The sequence below is a fragment of the Centruroides sculpturatus genome, unplaced genomic scaffold (genome assembly GCF_000671375.1).
Source record: "Centruroides sculpturatus isolate CEXI.00-Female unplaced genomic scaffold, Cexi_2.0 scaffold1923, whole genome shotgun sequence".
NCBI lineage: Eukaryota > Metazoa > Arthropoda > Arachnida > Scorpiones > Buthidae > Centruroides > Centruroides sculpturatus.
In genome coordinates, this window is record NW_019386189.1 from 16361 (window position 1) to 38258 (window position 21898).

Genomic DNA, 21898 nt, shown 5'->3' on the forward strand with positions numbered 1-21898 from the left:
ATTTTCTACGAAAACCGGACAAATTAATAATTAATCCGGACCACGAATTTAAAATGTGGCCTGGTGACAACACTGGCGTTTGCAAACTTTTCAATTTTTAACATGTAATTGAAGTGTTAAAATAATGGCCTTTATATAAAAATTTAAGAAATGGCGCCGTTTTGGTTTCGTTTGGATTTATTGTTTGAAAATCAATTACTTGGCGGCTGTGTTTGATGGCTAACGAAGAAATATTTTTAACTGGAAATACTGTTAATAATAATTTATTCTATAAAAGAATCAAATGAAAATCAATAAAAAGAAAATAAAATTAATTATTTATTTTTGCTAATCTGTAAAGTACGTAGTTATATGACGGACGATTAACTTTACGGCCGGATGGTCAGTTAAGGTAGCAGCCTACCGCTCTGACGAACCCGGGAGCGAAGCCAGACGAGTCGAATAACCCCAGAAGTTTTTCGGAAGGCGATCCATTCTGATACATCGGGCCCCCTTTCTCACCACTCGGTCGCCCCCATTGAAGGCTCGGCCGAACGCGTAATGGGCTTGTTATAAAGGCCTTAGGGTATACGGGACGAAGAGAATAAAATAAAGATGACTAATGCTAAACCTTAATTTCAGAATGTACAAATTTTAATTATTCAATTGAAGAATAATATTTTACTTTAAATCTCTTAATTTTTAAAAGTATTTTCCATTTAAAAAATGCCTCCTTCTGAAATTAAAATATTTAAATTAAAAAAATATATGCGGCAAAATGCGGAATTTATCCGCTAGGTGGTTATCACGTCTGCATATCTTCTGCTACAGAATTTCGTCTTAAGGTTGCGAAGAAACTTGCATTTCTGTCGCAAATAATTAAAAGTATCTGTAATTTCGAGCCTAAAAGAAGAAAATGGGAAGAAAAAGAAGTAGAAAAAATAAACGAGGTGCAGAAATTCTTTCAAATTAACTCAATCAACGCATCTTTTTATAGTTAATTGCATAAACATAGTTAAGTAGAAGGTACCCCTATGTACTGTACTTACTATATATATATAGTATATGTATACAGCATATATTTATAATACATATACGTGTTCATATGTAAATGTAGTGTATATAGTGTATATATATATTATATATACTGGGTAAAATGAATTCTGAATGAGGAATTTGACCCTCTGTATGAGTAAAAAAAAATTAATAGAACTGTACTTGTACATGCAATCCTTTGCGAGATATTTGCCTCCAAAGGTCGGTAATAATGAGAAACAGGTGTACTGCCTAGTCTCCGTGCTCTGCGTCAATTGAGGCTCGCAATCGCTCGCCTCGATTGATGCAGAGTGTAGTCACGTGCTTCGGTGCAAACGACGACAAGCACCGAAGCACCCGTGTGAGGGTGAAGGCCCACGCCTTCTAAACTATTGATATTATGATGTCGAGTACTCCGAGAATGGTCGATTGGGCTACTACTCGAAGCTGGCACGGTCGTCTAGGGAGTAGTTAAATGTGATAGTCTTGGCGGAGCGCCGACTCCCAATTGCGTGCGATTTGGAAGTAGGCCAATTTCGAGGAGCTACATCTCGTCGAGGGTTGCAAATAAAGGGTACGAGTCCCTTCGCTTTTTTGTTGTTATGGGTATGATCTAAGGTTCCGGTAGGGTCCCAACTGTCCTATTTAGAAATATAATTGTACCGAATATGGTATATATGCATGTAGTGTGAATACATTTAGTTTGGGTATTCCTTGATTAATGAGGTTAATTAATCCCTTGATCGGTGTCTCCACCAAGTAAAGCTAAGTAAATTAAAACTTCCGCTGCATATATAAATGGATTGCTGCAATTAATTTTGTGCATTAATCTAATCTTGTGTTAAGCGAGGGATACTGTATGCATATATGTACTGTAAGCACTATATACTGTAATACTGTATACATATAGTAATATGGTATATACTGTATATAGATATGCATGACTTGATAGTAACTTCTATGCATAATTGTAACTAAGTTACAAATAATTGAATTTTTATGTAAGTAATTACATTTTGAGGCTAACAAAACTTATAAAGTTGAAATACATTTCTGTAAAACTATACTTGTTACAATTTACTGTTTTATAAGTAAAAACATTATTTTTGATTTATTAATGCTAAAAATTCTCTTAAAATCTTCAGTTATATTGTTATATGTATAAGACACAGTTTTAATCATTCTTGTCTACAAAATACAAATATTTTTATTTATTTATTCCATTAATTTGTTGATCACATATGTCATAAAATATTATCTTTTCAGCCAATTATTGCATCTTAGCAATGATTTAAGTGATGCAATTTGCTGATATTTGGTTACTCTGTGATCCCTGTTGCTGTAGCATTCTACGACACCTGTTAGTACAACAGATTATTACCATAACTGTGATCCCAATTAATTATACATTTACATGAATAGTGAGAAATGAAGCATCTCTGCTCTGGATGTATTAGGTAGAGCCATGGATCTAAGTATCTTTTATACAAATTGTAAGATTTATAGTTGAGTTAGACAGAGTATAGTTGAGTTAGTGTATCCACCCCAGTTTGTTATTTTTAACTCGAGATGGATACAAACTACCTGGGTTATTCAGGTACCTTGTGCAAAGATGTATAAACATGAATATGATTCATGCATGGGTAAGAATAATGTAGTGTGGAATAATAAGTGCGGATGATACACAAAACTTGTAGAATCAAGATAGAATAATCAGGAATATCAGATTGTCCCAAGATGCAGCAAGAGGCAAAAGGATTGAAAAATTTAGGTGAAATTAAGGGAATTATGCCTAAATGCAAAAGATGCAGAAACCCTTCCCAAGACAGACATTCTTACTAACTAGCACTAAGAGCACAACTTAGATATCTTCTGGGAAAAATTTTATCATAGATTTATTTTTTATTTTTATCCTTAGATAGAGTTTATTTTCATAATCTTGTGCATATTAGGTTTCCTAATATATATGTTGATAACATTTACTTGTTTAAGACATAACAATTTTCAAATATTTAATGTAACTCAAACAATTCTATTCTAAAAGTTGAATCCTGAAGATGCTCTATGGACTAGATTGAGAACATTAGATTTTTATTGTTTTATATTTCCTCATTTGTGTGCCTTGTGTATGTATTGTAACTGAAGTATACAGGTCTATTGTATAATCATGATGATATAAAGTTTTTACAAAGATTAGTATATAAACAAGTGTAGATTTTACAATGTCTTCCTATTCATTATAGGAAATCAAGTAAAATAAATATAGAAATAAAAACCTCTCAGACAATTTACTATATTGTTTGGGAGAATTTCTGATACCCTGATGAGATCCATCACAGATGAGTAGTGCTGCTATTGATTAGTTGTCCATTTTGGATATTGTTATATAACAGGGGTGGCCAACCTGTGGCTCGCGAGCCACATGCGGCTCTTTGAAGGATTATTTGTGGCTCTCGATAAATGTACCCGAGTTCCCTTTTCATTTTTGTGTTATTATATTTTAAAAAATTGTTATCGTTCCGTATGTGTTTCAAAATGTCTTTTAAATTACTAACAACAAATATGAAAGACTAAGTGCAACGTTGTAACAAATTTCATTTCCGTCCAAGTTAAGAATGATATGATTCATGAAAAACTGCGCAAACGAATATAAACAGTGGCGTAATCGTCCGTTATCGACCGACTCCAGACCGATTTTGAATTTGTAAACTGTCATTGCAATGGACAGTTGACATTGTGCTCTGGAGGAAACAATTTGTATCACTCTTGCTACGGATACAATTTGTAATCTGAAATTTTTTGCATACCTTTTTAATACGTATTTAATTGCGGCTTGCAAAAAATTTCAAATTTTGAAAAATGGCTCGGACTATCAAGGAGCTTGGCCACCTTGGTTATATAATCTTGGTCTCCATGTTTGCCATTACTTTCCATTAGTGTTGCAATGAATAGTATATTCGGCCAGGATTGTGGCTGAATAGCCAAATATTTGGCCAAACTATTCAGCTCAATTGACGCATGTACAAAAATTGGTGTGCAAACCACATTATGGCAAGGACCTTGCTCTCTATTGGCTTGCTGTCACTACGCTTTGCCAGTCACATTAATTCTTGACAGTTGTAGCGGACAGACAAGAGCGTCATGGCAGTATGTGATAAATAATGATATCAAATGTGAATAACAATGAAATGACCTACGGTAAATAATGGGAAAAGAACAGAGAAGGATCGCAAAGTGAAAATGTGAAAATAAATATGAAATTGAGTCGATAACATAATTGAACGAGTCAAAGCAGCTTATTGGCGCAAAATTTGCAGCCGTCGATGCCAAACAATTGTTGTCGTAGACTTCAGAAAGCTAAATGCTTGTAATGAAAGTCACTTAGCATGCATGGGCGAAAGCCTGGAACCATTCGAGCTACCAAGCTGTCTCGAATCTGTGAAATCATAACTGTGACAGATACCAACATCCTATATGTCTCTCTTCTCCGTTATCACCAGGCTATGAGTCACGTAATTATAAAATGGAAAAACTACAACGGAAAAGTGACAAATCGAAAGTTTCGTGAGCGCATATTATGATGTATGCATGGGCATACGTGGACTAGAGAGATGGAGGAAAGAGAAAGGAAAGAGCAAAGACGAGTGCTTGAAAAGGATAGGCAGGGTCAGACCCTCGGATGTGTGCGACAATTCTCGAACAAATAGGTGTGTACGTGTGCTGATCTTTGTAATTATAAATTGTGAATACGTGTGACTAATATTATTTTTTTTTATTTTGTGCATGTTATAAGTTAGAAATAAATATAAACAAACAACACTAACCCAACAACATTAAATCTAAATACCGAAATGATTAATTTACTGTGTTTTTGTTATTTCTTACTCCTGTTTTTAGGTATTCGGTAATCGGGTGAATAGCGAAAAATAGGCCGAATACCAAATAGTAACCGAATATTTGTTACATCACTACTTTCCATATAATTAAATAAATAAATATGTAAAATAATTCTTCTTTCTAAAAAGAGAGAAGCATCTTTATGTTGAATTAATTTAAAATTAATATCAAATATGCTAATTTTTTTTTATAGAAATAATATAATTTTTGTATGATTAAGTAAATTTTTATGAATTTTTAAAAAGTATTTTCTGTTTTTCTGTTTTTTAATTTAATTTTTAAAGTTATTTGGAAGATTTAAAACAGTATATACAGACTGCTCAAAAGCCAGTTAACTGAGATGTTTTTAAGACTGGTTAACTGATTTATGGGTTCACCTGTTTATATGTATTTGAATCATTCTAAAAATGAATACTCAAAGATTTATATCCTTATGCTTAAAATTTTGAAGAAATGATTTATTTTTTAATTTTTATTTTTAAAAAATTTTTCTGTAACTATCAGATATATAAAGAATGATGAAGCTTCTGAAGCCAGAGAAGAATATCTCCAAATTTTTTCAGAATATAAATTATTAAATAACTTGTAAGTAAGTACATGCATTTGAATTTCATTTGTAATTCTGGAGCCTGATAGCCAAATTTTAGTAATTTATTCAAGCTTACCACTTAATGAAATGTTTCTTTAATTTGTAAGCTGGAATGAACATCAATTATTTGTAACTTGTTAATAAATTATGTTAAATACAAATAGCATTTGTGTTTTAAATATATCAGGATGTTCAACATTAATCTCCAAGGGACTGTCCATAAATTACATGATGTAGATGTTGGTGGGTGGGTAAATATTACAATAAAGTTTATGGTGTTCCAAGTTTCCTGTAATTCTCAAGAGGAAGAGTAAAATTCATGTGGGGACATACTATCAGAGGATCACACAAAAAAGTTTATATAGAATTAACTATAAATAGATTTGATTACAAGTAACAAGTCTTTTTTTTAGCCATAACTTTTTAGTTCCATGTGGACTTGCAGTACTTTTTTTTTTATAAAGCTGGACTCTGAGTTTGGGTCCACTATTGCTTGCCTTTCCTCATCAAGAAGTTCCTCAAAGCATATATTCCCATATATTCAGCTTGACCACTATTGACCAGTTAGTATTCCCCTTGCTCTGTCTCTGCCTTTGTTCTGAGTTTCTCTGTCTTTGATGCAATGGAAAATCCTGCCATTTGTCTATTGACAAACTGGATAAGTCAAGCTAAAAAATTAATTGTTTTTTTGGAAGGATGTTATGTTTAATAAAATAAAATGGAGAAGACACTGAGTTCAGTGTTACGTATATGTTTATTATCAAAAGCACTTTCAAGGAACTTATAGTCGTCATCATCAGGCGAATACAGATTATTACCAAAAAAGTTAAACAGAAATAATCCGATATAGAATAGAATGCTTAAATTTTTAAGTTGAAACTTTTGTCAAAGCAGTTAAGAACACACAACAAATATTCAAATATGTTCGAAAACTAAACGAGCAGTAAGCTCTGTGACATGAGAAGCGGTGCATGTGTGGATCCAGGCTCACGCTATATGCATATTGGAGAATGCTAATAGTTGCTTAACTGCTTATACAATGTGACCCATACACTGGGCAAATTGAGGGTAGGAGTGTTGCATTTGTCCAAGGTGGTAGTAAGGAGAGATATAAGGTGGTATGTTAATTACAGTTATGAATCATTACAAGGGATAGGAAATGTTTACAAAAACATTACATAATGCCAGTTATTAAATCAACTAGTGTCATTAGTTAAATGTGTCTATTTGCCAAAAATGAACATGAAAGTAAAAATAATGCAGCATTCAGTACCTTATGCTGTGTATTATTCCTTAGTATAATTATGGGGATTGATCAAAGCTATCCATTATATAATGTTGGGGTACAGTATTACAGAGCATTACAGTAGGTGGGATGGTAGTTGAAAAGTATAAAAATAATAATATGTACATTATGGACAATCCCCAATTTTTGATAAAGTATAATCACACCAATTCCTATTTCATTGGAGCACAAAAACAGGTTTAAATAGTTCTGCTAGTACTTCCATGCATCATCAGTTATCTTTAGTTATCATGCCATAGATGCAATTGAATGTAGCATTTGACAGTAAGTATGAATCACTGAAGATGAGATGAAGCTAAAAAGTACTATGAAATTACTATATTTAAAAAATGTTTTGTTCCAATAAAATAGGAACATATGTGTTTACACTCTATCAGAATATATATAAACTTCCAAGTTATAAGAAATTTTGCTGTAATAACTTAATTTATGACACTAATTGAAATAATTCTCATTTTATATTATATTTATTTTTAATAAAACTAAACAAAATATTATAAATAACATGTATACAAGGTGATCTGAAAATCAATTAACCATGTTTCCTTGTGTGTATTTCCAGTACACATGTACATGAATCATAAACTGAGTTCAGATTTAGCATTTTTCTTTAACAAAAATGATGAAAATACAATATGCAATTGAATTAATTGTATTTGTTAGTTAATTAATGGACATTTAGTATTTACAATGGTTATTTGGCTTTTGGGTTACCTTGTATTTTGTTTTTGATAATTTATCTTTTGTCATGATGAAGTATTCATCTGCTTGTTGCACTTTAATGATGTTGTAAGTGTTTCTTTTTCTCTTAATATGTCAGTAACTGTGTAATTATATGATTATAAGTTACTATATTAAGCATTAGTATCTGTAATTATTAATCACAATAGAAAATTTAGAAGCTGGCTAGCAAACTATATTGTTTTAATCTGTAAAACCAAAAAGGAAATTTAAATATCATTTCTGCCTTCCATTAAATACTATGATTACTAAACAGCATGTAACATGATTGATTTTATAGAAGTAAACATATCTTTAAAATAAATTTATGCAGCTACTTATAGACATTTTTAAAAATAATTTAATGATGATCAAACCAGTTTCTAATGCAAAAAGTTTGAAAAGACTTTCATTAATTATAATTCTTTTGTAAAATAGCATGAACAGAAAATCACATTGCACAATATGCAGACTATAAAGTAATATATAAATTATATAACACTCACCAAATAAACCATCACCAGTTCATAACCAAACAGAAAAATTCTTTCTATGAACGTTTTCATCTATATGTAATAGACATCCTCAGGTATTGACAATATCGAACTAACGGCTAGTAGAATAGAATGTTTTTGAGAGTTCCGTTTAACTACGTAATTTGAATATGTTGCGTTAAAATTGAAAATATGTAAAATATTTGAAACATATCCGAATAAATAATCAATTGATTTCACGTAGATCATGACGTAACTATCCTCCGTAATTTAAAATATCTTTGATGTGCGTTTCAATCATTGGGATCTAATTCAAACATGGTGCGCCATGCTGCGCAAAGCGTATCAGTTTCTTTGAAATTAATACCAACCCCTTTTTTAATTGCCTTATATATCTCCAGCGATTCGAGGTACTTGAGTTGTGCCTTATCCGATACTTTGTGTAGCAATTTAGCATTTTGTAGATCAACATGAACATCCTCATTATTTGCATATGTCGCTAGTGCCGTCATGGTCAGCTTTTTTCTTATCGAATATTCATGTTCTTTCATCCTCATGACAAGACCTCTTGCCATTGCTCCAATGTACGTTAAAGCATGGTTAACCCAGTGATCTTGAAGAGGAACCACATAAACCCCTGGAGAGTTAGAATCTTTTATACAGTTTTTATCATTTCTGATAAGAGAGAAGACTGTAGGAGAGTGTCGATATGCTACGTGTATTTTAGTAGTCCTTGCAATCTCTCTATATATATTAGAAAGTGTTTTGTTGTATGTGATAACCCTCATCAGTTCGTCTTGTGGCATATTCCTTTCCCTCTTATTTATGTATTGTTTTATGAGATGCTTGATCAAAGAGTACGGGTATCCATGTTGCGTTACAAATAATAAAAACATCGCTCAAACATCGAATCGCTGGAGATATATAAGGCAATTAAAAAAGGGGTCGGTATTAATTTCAAAGAAACCGATACGCTTTGCGCAGCATGGCGCACCATGTTTGAATTAGATCCCAATGATTGAAACGCACATCAAAGATATTTTAAATTACGGAGGATAGTTACGTCATGATCTACGTGAAATCAATTGATTATTTATTCGGATATGTTTCAAATATTTTACATATTTTCAATTTTAACGCAACATATTCAAATTACATAGTTAAACGGAACTCTCAAAAACATTCTATTCTACTAGCCGTTAGTTCGATATTGTCAATACCTGAGGATGTCTATTACATATAGATGAAAACGTTCATAGAAAGAATTTTTCTGTTTGGTTATGAACTGGTGATGGTTTATTTGGTGAGTGTTATATAATTAAGTACCCAGTTTTTTGAAATACAATATATACATTTTTAAATTATTTGTATATATTAACAAATATAATAACATATATTATTAGAATTTTGAAATTTTATAACTTAATGTGCATAAACTAAATTTAAGTCATAAAAACTTTAGTATTGTTATACAGCAGCAATTTTCAACCACTATTGCTGCGGCACACTGGTGTGTATTGAGAGGATCGTAGGTGTGCCATGAAAATTTTTGAAGGTTAGTGAATAAATTATTTTTGAAAAAAGCGCAAAGAACAATAAGTATACATATCAAAATTAAAACATCTTTAAATTGATTTTGCAAGTTTTTCATTGTTGTAATAAATAAATGTATGCATAATGTAGTAAAAAATATATATTCCCAAGCAAAATTATATATGCATAACATCCAGTTATTTCATTTGAAATGAAATTTTCTTTAATTCAAAAATGTATCTATAGCCTAATTGTTCCTATTTAGATTTATAAAAATTAAGAAAATTCTTGAGGAGATAATACATACAAGATGTGTCTTTTCACTTAGTCCTTTCAAATGCACATGAGGAAATAACAATTCTATGTTGGAGTTGACCTTTGATTTGAGGCTACTCAACTGCCTCCAAATGTAAAAAAGTTAAAAAAAATATCCCTCTAGCAGTGGCACAATCATAAAAATTAAATAAACACATTTAATAAAAATTAGCCAGGATGAATTTAAGTTTACAAAAATGAAGAAAATTCTTGAGGAGACAATACATTTGTTTTTAATATCCATATTTAGTTCAAATTATTTTAATTTAGAAATAGCAGGACATTGGGCTGGTTTTTAAAGGCAATTATCATGCCACTGTAAATTCAAATTTTAATGTTAATTGCTATTCTTATCTTATGTAAATGAAAATTCTTAATTAAAATTAACTATTATCATAACCTGTTGCTATTTTAAGGAACAACAATGTTTTATTTAATTTGCAAAACATATAGACAAAGATTTAGGTTATTGGCAAGTAATATGGTAATAGAATGTTTACAAACACAACATTAAATCACATGATTTTTTCACTGCATATTGTAATTTAAATGTGCTGCGGAAATTTAATTATAGGTTCAAGTGTGCCATGATATTAAAAAGGTTGAAAAAAACTGCTATGCAGCAATACTTACAAGGTTAATGTCTACTTTAAAGTATTGCTGTAAAAAATTATGACTCCAATACAGCTATATGCAATAATAGATGATATGTTGTAAATGCAATTGAATGGAGAATTATTTCCCTTCAGTTTTATATTTAATGTGACATCTTTTATTAAAATATATAATACACATACTATGCATAATATAGTAATTTACATCCTTTATGTATTTGTTGATATCTGGAATTGCATTTGAAATCTTCGTATATACTATCATGTTAATGTAAAATTTGATGTAATTTCTGTATTTTGACTATTCTATTTTATGGCATGTGATTATGTTACTATGCTTTCTTCTTCTATTTATTTTATTATATTGAGATGAGCTGTGCTGTATGGGAACTTTGCCACTAATTCGATAAAGTGAAACTTTTAAAGATTATTAATTGATATATAATGTTGAAAATGCACATTAATTTTCTATAAAACAATTCTAAATATAGTTTAGTTGCAAGTTAAATAAGTACAGCTGTTCTTACTAGTTATAAGTTTGGTGTATTTTTGCAAGAAATTTTGGTGTTGTGTTACTCTACTGTGATTGTTGTTTGTACATGTGTGTGTGTGTATGTGTGTTTATATATTTATAGTAATTTCTGTTTTGTTGCTCGTAATGTTGGAAGTGTTGTAGTGGTATTTTTCTCTGCTTTTATAGCATTTTTGATGGCATGTGTTGTTTCATTATAGCAACTTGTAAGAAAGTGGCTATGTAGTGGTTTTTGAATATCAAATATTTGGGTCACTTTGAGTTTAAGTTTTAATATGTTTTTACAGCGAAGAAACGAAGACATCCGAAAATATCGTAACTGAGAAATTGATATTCTTCTGTTTATATTTAAGTCACCAATATTTCAAATGGAGATATTTAATTTTAAGATAAATTGTCTCCAATATCGCATTGTTGTTCAGGTAATTTTCATATGCATAATCTTTTTTATTTTGGTGTATTTTCATTCTTTAATAATGAATTACTGACATTTTCACATTTTTTTTGTCCATTACTTTTTGAGTTATTTAGGTTGTCTATCATTGTTCTGATCTTAACAATTAATATTTAGTTATCATTATGCTAAAGTTGTTGAATAATTTTGTGTGTTAAAGTAAATACTACATGTAAGAAGTATTTCTTTTCAGTATAAATTAAATTATTTTAAAAGATAAATTCCATAAATTACCTATTAAAAATAATTTTTAGGAAAAAAAAAGACGTAAAATTTTACACTTTGGGCGTCATTCATTATGTTTACAGTTTAAGATGGAGAGGAGCCACAAAAAGTATATTTTTGTATATAATAGGGAGAGAATGGGTTGAAGCATTATTTTTATGATTTTCTATCCATGTAAACAATGTCTGAACTCTTTTTAAAGAACTTTTTAAAGTCATTTCTTCAATTTCAGGAAATACAATAACTATTATACATGTAATTCAAGGGAAGTGGGTTTGCCAAAATTTATGTTGTTATACACAAGGAGGAAGAAGGTAGATAAAAGTACACATAATTAATGGAGGCCCATAATGAGTAAAAGTTTGTCAACAATGTTTTTTATTTGACTTTTATTCCATAGTTCTAACTGTATCAATAGAAGTTCTCTAACTTTTTCTTGCTTCAATATTAATCAAAAATTCAATTGATTCAGATGTGACATGTCATTAGTAGTATAAAATTGTTGATAAATTGGAATAAAATATTATAACAAAATATTTTCAAGGCATGCACCAACTATCAGTTTATATTTCTAGTTAATTGGCATAAAAATAGCTCAGGATGTAACTCTGTCAGTTTTCAAGGTTTATAGTTTCCATTGTTTGTTGAAGTCACTTTCTTGTTCCATTTCTTAATTTGATTATTAAGTGTAAAAGGTTTATGTATGTGTAGTTTGCATTTGTAAATGAAGAGTAAAATTAATTACACCTACACAATTTTCTTCATATCTTTTTAGTTAGAAAATCAATAGAATCAAAGAAGGAGAGTCAAGAAAGCCCCAAACAGATACACACAAATAATGTCGACACTCAAGTTTTAGAGAAGTTTGGAATTATTATGTCGACAGCTTATCTAGTTGTCAAATGCATCTTGAGCAATTTGAGTTGTCCGGAATTGGACCAATGTGCTTGGGTATGCATTCTTTGGAAGAAGGTTTCGGAAGACATATTAAGTAAGAGGAGAAAAGTGGTTTTCTTATTCTTGGTGAGGTTGACTTGTAAATTCTTTCTGCTCTCAATTTATTTGTGAATGAAATAGTCTCATAACTTATTTTATTAGTCAAAATGTATAACTTGTATGTTGTTATCTTTTAGAGATATGATTACTGTATTGGATATGATCTTGCTACTGGACTTAGCAGATATTCTCCTTCATTTGACAGACCGTCTGGGCTCAATTGTGAAATAATCAGCCCTTCTGAGGTTGGTTTTGTCATGGATCTATGTGACTTTGATGTAAGAATTGTGGAATGTGAAGGATGCGAGAGGAAAACTAACTTATGTTGCAGTCACAATTTACTTACCGAAAATGAAACAAAATTTTGTAAGTATATACCAGTATTTCTAGTATTTAATTCTAAATCTGTATTCACAAACAAAGATCAAGAGTTAGTCAGAAGTTAACTAGCAAGTATTCATATAAAGTAAAATGTTAACTCTCAACTCTGGCTCTTAATCCTTGATTGAGAATACAAATGTAAGCAGCATACACAAATATAACAAATAGTTTATTTTATTTCAGGGGATAGCTTGTCCGAGTGTACAATTTATTCACTCTTAACAGACATACACAAGCTTCCTGTTACTTGGATTAACTTCTATAGAAGGACGGCTATCATCATTCCATACGTGCCTGGAATAAAGATACATTCATTTAATTTTCCTTGTGCAGGAGTCATAATTAAAAGTTTAGCATACAATGACTTCTTGAAGATGGCAAATATTCCTTCTGAAGAAGACATAAAGTGCTTATTGTTGTTTTTTGATGACTTTAGAGGCACAAAAAGAATTTTATCTTGGTTATCTGGACAAAATAAAGAAATGGCAGTTGCCGGTGCAACACTAAGTTGTAAGAGTGGTTCAAAACAGTGCATGGGTATTGCATTTTCTGGTAAACATATTCGAGCCTCTTCGCTAATTCTTAAAAATGACGACAAGGATTTTATACAAGAAAAGTTTAAAAAATTGAAAGAAAGTAATATATTTAACATATGCCTAGCATTTATATTTGGCAACAGGGATATGTCTCCACCTTATGAAGAAATATCACTCGCAAGTTGCATATTTAAAGAAATGTTTCCTGAAATTCCTTTATTTGCTTTCTATTCATATTCACATTTTGCATTAAATTATATTCCAGGTCAGATGGAAGAGGTGAACTGCAATCGAATTACAATATTAAATCACTCTACAGCTTTTCTCCTGATCTCACTGGGAACAAATACTGTGTAAATAATTTTAACAGTAATTTTACAGTTTTAATTTTTGTTAATTTATATCCTTTTCCTCAGTATATTCACAAATATAGATGCTTTTTGAGCATCCACTTCAAGTATTTTTAACCTATAAATAATCTGAAAAAATGCAACAATGTCTGGTTACTTGATTTGGCTTCTAGGTTCAAATTCCTCTTCTCCAACTGCTCTGGTTCCAATTATCCCTCTGCTCTGGTCTTCAGTTCAGAGTAAGTTATCCCAATTTTTGATTTATCATAAAATTTCTTCCTAAATTCTTTTCTCTTTTGTCAAGTTGTCCTTTCACAAAATATAGTTAACTTAATTTTTATCTCATCCAGTCAAAAAATTGTATATTTTCTCCTTTCATGTTTTGAATCATACCAGTGACTGAGTAGATAAAACCACTAAACACTGGTAATTAGTTGTGGGTTATCCTCATAAGTGAACCATCTGTGCAGACAGAAAAGAGGTCAGTTGGTTGGTTTATAGTTCCTCTTTTATTTGCATTTTTTTTTATTGGTCAACATTATTGTCTTTTAAGAGAATTATTTTGTGCCATTTGTGAAAGTTTAAAAATATGATAACTGGTCCCTCTGTTGGTGGATTTCAATAATTGGCAAATGTTACTCCGAGGCAGTTTTTCTTTAAGCCAATGGCTTTTGCCAGAGAACCTATACTAACAAAGACAATATCAAGAGAAGTGAGACTTTCAAGAAATCTGCAAAAGCTGGTATAGCAAGAAAACTTTGGATACCTCTATCTTCTTCTGTTTGTTTATTATTGCTCTATCATCATCTTAGATTTTTCATGTATTTTAATTCATAAATTTGTTTCATTTTTGCCACAGAAAAGTAGAAAATATTATTTACATTTCTTTAAAACGTTTTCTTTGTTAGTTATATCATACTTTTTCTTATATTTTCTTCATTTTCCAACCAATATTTTTATTCTATCAAATACAAAGCTATACCTTCCATTATTCTGTAGTATTAGTTAGTTTTTTTTTAATTATTTTTCTAATCATTACTTTCTTATCACACACGGAAGAAACACTAAAATAAAAAATAAAAGTGTCTTTAACTTTTTCTCCTAATTCACACCTTTGGAATTTGACAATAATGTGACAATTGCTTTGGCAGAGTCAATCTTCAAACTCTCCTCAGCGTTGATACACAAAATAATAATAAAATTCCTTTGTGTTGGTACAATTAAAAATATATATTACAAATATAAATAAAATACTGTATCTGGACAACAGTTAACTTTCTTTCTAATTGGTTGAAGTGTTACTTTCTAATTTAGTTTCGAAAAATCCCTTCTTAGTGTGCATTCCCGTGGTATACCCTACTAAAACGCAGATATAAACAAAAAATCGCATCTAATGTAGTACAGTAGAAGCCGTTTTTCCGGTTAAGACTTAATCCTCTCCCTCTCCCCCCGCGGGGGAATTTCGAAAAATCCCTTCTTAGTGATCGTTTTCATGATGTACCCTAACTGTGTACCAAATTTCACCTCTAGGTTCAGCGGTTTGCTCTGGGCGATGATGAATCAATCAATCAGTGAGTCATTCAGTCAGGACAAGCAATTTTATATATTTAGATTTTTAATTTTAGCCCTTATATCGTGGCTAGCGATTCGGAATGTAATCGCGATATTGAAAATTTATTTTAAAAATGTTTTGGCTCGAGATCGTATAACGAAAAAGAAAACGTTATTAAAAGAGAAAGGCCAATGCATAAGTTAAATATAAACGCTTCGATAAAAAAAATTTGTTCGACATTTTCGCGATAAAATGTATGAAGATATAAAATGGCTTTGTGGATGCATAAAAATGCAAAAATTGTTTTGTTGGCTTGCCTACTATTTTCAAATGAAATTAGTGTGTGGAATAAGAATGGCTTTGACAATTTAGCTGGCAAAAGACACGAAAAATCGTCGATTCTTTCGTATTTGAAGCAATTTGGAAATCAAAGCGGAATAGAATTTAACATGGCATAGGTATATTTAAATTAATAGATCTTATATGTTTTTATCGAAGCGAGAATCGGCATTTAGAAGGCATAAAGAATCTATGCCCTCTAAATGCCGATTTTCGCTTCGATAATTATATTGAAGTAATTAGAGGTAATTATATTGAACTTGTTTATTTATTAATTACGTCAGATAAATAATCTATTAAAGATACATTTAAAGAATTAACTGATTGCCCCTGGAAATCGGCTTCTTACAGAAACACGGCTTTCCTCTCATCAAATGTCACGGCACGCCACTGATTCTAATGTTGATTTCAGAAAAAGTAGGTCACACCGCGACTCAGCTTTTCCGGGTGGCAGCGGACACACTGGCCGAAGTGTCATTTACCGAAGTCGCGTCTAATTCTTCCGACGCCGGCCAATTACGAACGTTACTTTTTTAAAGATCAATGAATAAAGTCCTTCCTAATCGCCATTTTTAAACACAATGGTGAATCGTATCTCCTCTATGCTCTTTCGTCTTCGATCCGAGCACTGCGTACACCACTTCGTTTACGGCAAAGTACTGTTTTGCCCTACCGGCATTCTTCTATTCTTAATCGTTCCAAGCGCTTCAATTCGTTTCAAACGTAAGGCACAATTCCTGAGTATTTTCAACCTAACTTAAAATCTTATACTATTTAACACGATATTAAATAAGTATTTGTTGTTTTTACAGTCTGGACTATTCGATATCCTATTAAATTTTCAATATTTATTTTATATTGCGTACTAATGTTAATTTCTATTCTATTTTGATTTCGAAATTGCTTCAATTTTACGAAAGATTCGATGCGAGATTTAGGATTTTCGTGTCTTTTGCCAGCTTTACTCAAATTATTTAAATGGTCAAAGCCAATCTCGTTCCACTCACTAATTTTATTCGAAAATAGTTGGCCTGGCCAACAAAACAATTTTCATTTTTATGCATCCACAAAGCCATTTTATACCTTCATAAATTTTATCGCGAAAATGTCGAACAAATTTTTTTATCGAAGCGTTTATATTTAACTTAGGCATTGTCCTTTCTCTTTTAATAACGTTTTCTTTTTCGTTATACGATCTCGAGCCAAAACATTTTTAAAATAAATTTTCAATATCGCGATTACATTCCGAATCGCTAGCCGATATAAGGGCTAAAATTAAAAATAAAATTATAAAAACTTACTTGTTAAAATAAAATATGTGATGGATATACAATTATACATACCCGGTACAAAATATTCGATTGTGTGAATATAGTTTTGTGAAGAAACGTACATAAAAATAGCATAAGATATTCTTTACTTTTTAAATATTAAAACAATCCACTTAGTTAAAAGTGCTCTCTATCGGTGACTCGTGGATGGAATCGGAGACGATCTCGGTGGGTGTGCGGCGCGTGCACGCGTGCCAAATCCCGAGGGTGCCGATACCGGTTAATGTCTCTTTTGTCTCATCACTAGTATATCTCAAAGGACGCGACAGGGTTGTCGTAAATTTTAAACGTTTCTCGCCATAGCTTTAAAAATCTAAATACGTTAAACTTAATAGATTGTCCGTCTTTTGTTTTCTAACTAATTCGTTTTAGGACCGGGTGTCGTCCACGGAAATTTCCAAAATTTACGACTTTTCGGTCACTCTCGTCGAACTGGAAAAATTTCTGTCTTTATTACATCTAATACAGTATTTCGAAGAAATCAGTCCCCACCGTACTCGGCTAGAGATTGGTTCGGTTACGCTTTCGTTTAAGTAAAATTTCGGCTCTTTCATCGGGGTTTTGTTTAGGGTGCGACTATGCAGACGCGAGGGAGCGAGAAGAGGCGAGACGCGATAAATATCAAAACCTGTCAGATATGTGCGAGAACCAAAAATTCGCTCTCGCCAGCGTTATTTCTCGCTTCTCGTTTGTGCATGGTTTTCCTTTGCGAAAACTAAATCGCTCGCTCTAAATTCGCGTCTGCATAGTCGCACCCTTACGTCCCCAATTCCCTAATCGCTTAATTATTTAACTACTACTTAACAAGAAATAAGTCGAAACCGGTTACTTTGTACTCGAATATTTGTAGTCTCGGGAAAAAGTGGAAAGACAAACTTTTACGACGAACGGATACATAAATCGTAAATTTAAGGAAAATAAATTCTACAGCTTTTTCTGTGCCTGGTGCGTCTCTCTCTTTTATTAATTTTATTCGTAAATCATTCTACCAAAGTAACGGTTAATTTTTTAAGATAAACTCCGGAAAAAGCAGAACAAGTAGAATAATAAATTATTTAATTACTTTAAAATTCAAATTAAATGCTTATAATCTTAAATAATTAATTACGAACTTGTTACCTACATTTACAAATTATTTTACGTAACTAATCGTTTTCTTTGAAAATTTCAACTAAAATTATATAAAAGTAGTACGTAAAATGCCTTATTTTAAGGATCCGAATTTAATAAATATTAATACAACGTTCGAATTATATTATAAAACGTTTGGAATACGAAACAATCGAACAAATAAACGATCGTCGCCCGATTTTATCGCGAAACAATCTTCTCCTTCGATTCATTTTTAGAGACCGGGAGACAAAAATGGCCGACCGAGAACTTATAGACCTTTCCGAAGTGACGTGTCCCATCTGTCTGGACGTTTACGTCCATCCGGTATCCACCAGTTGCGCACACGCGTTCTGCAAATCTTGCATGAATAGAGCCGCGGAACAGAGGAATCGTCGGTGTCCACTTTGTAGATCTCCGATATTCCGCATTAAACGGCGAGGAGATAAAATAGAGAAAATCGAGAGTATCGCGTCGACCCATTACGCCGTCTGTGACTACTGCGGAAAAGTGATCCTTTTATCGCGATTACGTCATCACGCGGACAAATGCCAAAGGACTATCAATAACGGAAAAAAGAAAAGATCAACTCTTAAGAAAATCGTTAAATGCGGGCGATGCGAGAAGAACGTTTCCGGTAAAGGACTATTAAAGCGCCTGAGAAAGGAGAAGAGGGGCGCAAAATCGTTTATCTGTTTGGAATGCTGGACCAAGAATCTTTCCGGAATTTGAAGATAATTTAATAAAATTAACACAAAATTTGAATGAACAATTTCGAGTACAAGAAACATTTCGTTGCCGTAAAATTTCCCTTTGAATATCGAATACGTCAATAAAATTTGATTACTTTTCTTTACGGACGATTTGGTTTATTTACAACAAAAGACACTCATATTAAGATTCGTAATAACTTTTTTGTTTTAAGAATTTCGCGGAAACACGAAATAATTTGTCAATTCGGACGAAAGCGCAATTGCCAGCTGATTGATCGGTTTATTTCTTTGGCAAAAGAAAGGGACCCACCGGATTAGAAGTTCCAAAAATTGGTTTTCTTTTCTTATAATCTTATTGTATTTTATTGTAAATGAGGTTAATAACTGGATCTATGGATAAGGCGAAGCAACGCGCGCGCGCGTAGATAAGAGATCCCGAGGCTCGGGAACATTTTAAAAGTTAAAAAGAATTATCAATTTGGACACGAAATTTAGTAGAAAATCGGATCGATTTTATGAACGGGAAAGGCAGAATCTTATCTAGTTCGACATCTCTCCCGTTTCCTGTGATTCGGAGGATGTCGAAGTTCCCGCTAAATCGAAAGACGGTCAGAAAATGCCCGCATCGTCATATTTTCCGATGGGTCGTCATATTTTCTATAAAAGAATTCACCCTTAACAGCCGACTCTTTAGCCACGCGATAGCCCAGTGTCAGAAGATACTAATAGTTTCCGCCCGATGATAGGATTTGGCCCAGAATAAAATGAAAGGTCTACATTAAAAGAAGACGAGGTTCTCACCACGTCCCAGGTAGTGTACTTAGGCCTATCTATGTAAGCTCTCTCATTCGGCGGCCATATCCTAAGATCTTAGCCAATAGTTAAACTGTTACAATCGAGTTTTGTTTAGCTTTTGTTATACGCCATATACTGTATGTATATTCGATATTCTATGTAGCTACTTGTACGCTTAATCCAGATTATATATAAATAAATAGTTAGCTGAGAGACTTGACAAGAAAGGAACATGGGTATTTTCTACACCCTCTACACTAGTATTAGCAGTGAAATGCTCTGCTAAACAAAATAACTTGCATTCATTACCTTCTAATATAAGTAAATTGAATAATGTTGGAATAATACGATTGCCAAATACATGTATAGGATACTTACCTGGAATTATCCTCACTTCACATTTTCACATGAGGTCAACTGTTCGCACAAGAAGCAGTCCTAAGTTTATTATACCTCCGATTGAAACAATATTTTCCAAGATGGAATTAGAGAAATTACAAGAGAGTTTAAATACTACGGAGGAACCTAAGAAGAATAAGGAGAATCCTAAGAAGCAAACAGATGATGATATTAAAGTAGCAGAAAAATCATGAGCAAATGAAGAAAGATTTGGATAGATTATTGAAAGAAAATGAAGATCTTTCAAATTCATACACTCCAACCATTCCAATCACATATATATGGATTATCCTTGGAAGCATAGGAATCTTAATTCTATTTATCTGCGCATTTTATATAGTCAAGCATATTTGTTGGAAACGAAGATTTGAAGAGCGGATAAAGAAAATGTCACAACAGGACATCCCACTTCAAGAAATTCCTCAAAGAAATAATACCGAAGAAGAGGAACCGGAATTAGTCGAACCTGTTGTAAGCTCAACTGAACAAGCTTCAAGTTCAACACAGACAAAGAAGCCCATTGTTCGCTCACCTCGATTTTAATCTCTACTTGATTTTCTTTGAATGATTATTTCATTGGATTGAACTTTTATTCGATTTATTGATAGTCAATTTTTGTTCGTATATGTCTTTAGTTTGTAAGTACCTTTCCTAATAATAACAAAAAGCTTATTTAAAGGAATGTACACCCCATGCAAATTGATAAACTAAAGTGATTGATTAGAATAGAGATAATATTGTATAGAATAGTCTAGAGGTAAGACTTAGTGTAGTATATATAGAGAGAGAGAGACATTAATAGAGACATGTATTTGTTAAACATACTACCTTTAAAAAGGAGAATGCTTTAGTGAAAAAGAACTTCGCCCCAAAATGGATTTCAATGACCCTAGAGTCATACAACATTTAAGGAACTCAACCACCTGAACTTTTGTGGTTATGTTAAATGAAATTTTAGCAGAAAAAGAAGTGTGTCAACATACAGGAAGAAGACACATTATATCATTTTGAACTGCAAAGTGAACTCTGAAACTGTTAGCAGGTGCTTTTTGGAAACAAGAAGACATCACTTGATCTTCTAATACACCTGAATTTTTGCAACTATAAGAAGTCAGCCAACAGATGTGCTGCCACAAAGACTCTCACACTGGTGACAGAACTATGTCCACTTATACCGTCGATTCCAGACGAAGACACCTGTGTTCATTGTGTTTATTTTAGTAATATTATTGATCTGATGAATTGTTCATTATATTATTTCCATGTATTTCAATTTTGAATTTAATTTGTATTATTGTATACTTTTAAGCTTTTTTTATTATTATGTATAACGCAATTTTTAGAGAGAGAGAGCGAAATTCGAACTTATGTATTGCAGTGAAAAATCACGCCTTCTTTAAATGTAGTGTGATTTTTGAAGATAAGGGAGTAATGTGAGATCCGAAAGGCCCTAGGCCTCATTTAATAATTTTTATTAAATATGTTTAAATATCGACACAAAATATTACTTCATTTTTGTGAAAAACTAGTGTTTTAGACGTGGGAAAAACCAGATAACAGATGTTATTTCCTTCCACAGAAGAGAACATCCTCTGTTTTCCCGTATCTGGTTAAAAATCTCGCTCAGATGGGAAATGGTTACCCCTCATTCATCCCCCTTTCGTCCGTTCTCACGAAAGAGTTACTGGACGATGATTGGTCGA

At 32.0% G+C, this 21898-nt stretch overlaps 2 protein-coding genes across 6 annotated transcripts; both read left to right on the plus strand.

Annotated features, from left to right (window-relative positions):
• Positions 1-793: 793 nt before the first annotated feature.
• LOC111614005 lies at positions 794-15338 on the plus strand. 5 transcript variants are annotated; one of them, XR_002754861.1, is made up of 6 exons: positions 794-929; positions 5416-5500; positions 11302-11436; positions 12469-12684; positions 12827-13055; positions 13254-15338. XR_002754861.1 is itself a non-coding variant. In XM_023355382.1 (6 exons), exons 4-6 carry the CDS (start codon positions 12570-12572, stop codon positions 13961-13963), a joined length of 1086 nt encoding a protein of 361 aa, XP_023211150.1. In that variant the 5' UTR covers positions 794-929; positions 5416-5500; positions 11302-11436; positions 12469-12569; the 3' UTR covers positions 13964-15338. The 5 variants fall into 5 exon arrangements, 4 of the variants coding, with proteins under 4 accessions (XP_023211150.1, XP_023211151.1, XP_023211152.1 ...); XM_023355382.1 differs by having other exon boundaries at positions 12469-12716; XM_023355383.1 differs by having other exon boundaries at positions 5416-5496; positions 12469-12716.
• A 3205-nt stretch (positions 15339-18543) lies between these two features.
• Positions 18544-20389, plus strand: LOC111614009 (E3 ubiquitin-protein ligase RNF138-like). Its single transcript, XM_023355387.1, has 2 exons — positions 18544-18925; positions 20166-20389. The coding sequence occupies exons 1-2, from the start codon at positions 18544-18546 to the stop codon at positions 20387-20389; spliced, it is 606 nt and encodes a 201-aa protein (XP_023211155.1).
• Positions 20390-21898: the final 1509 nt, after the last annotated feature.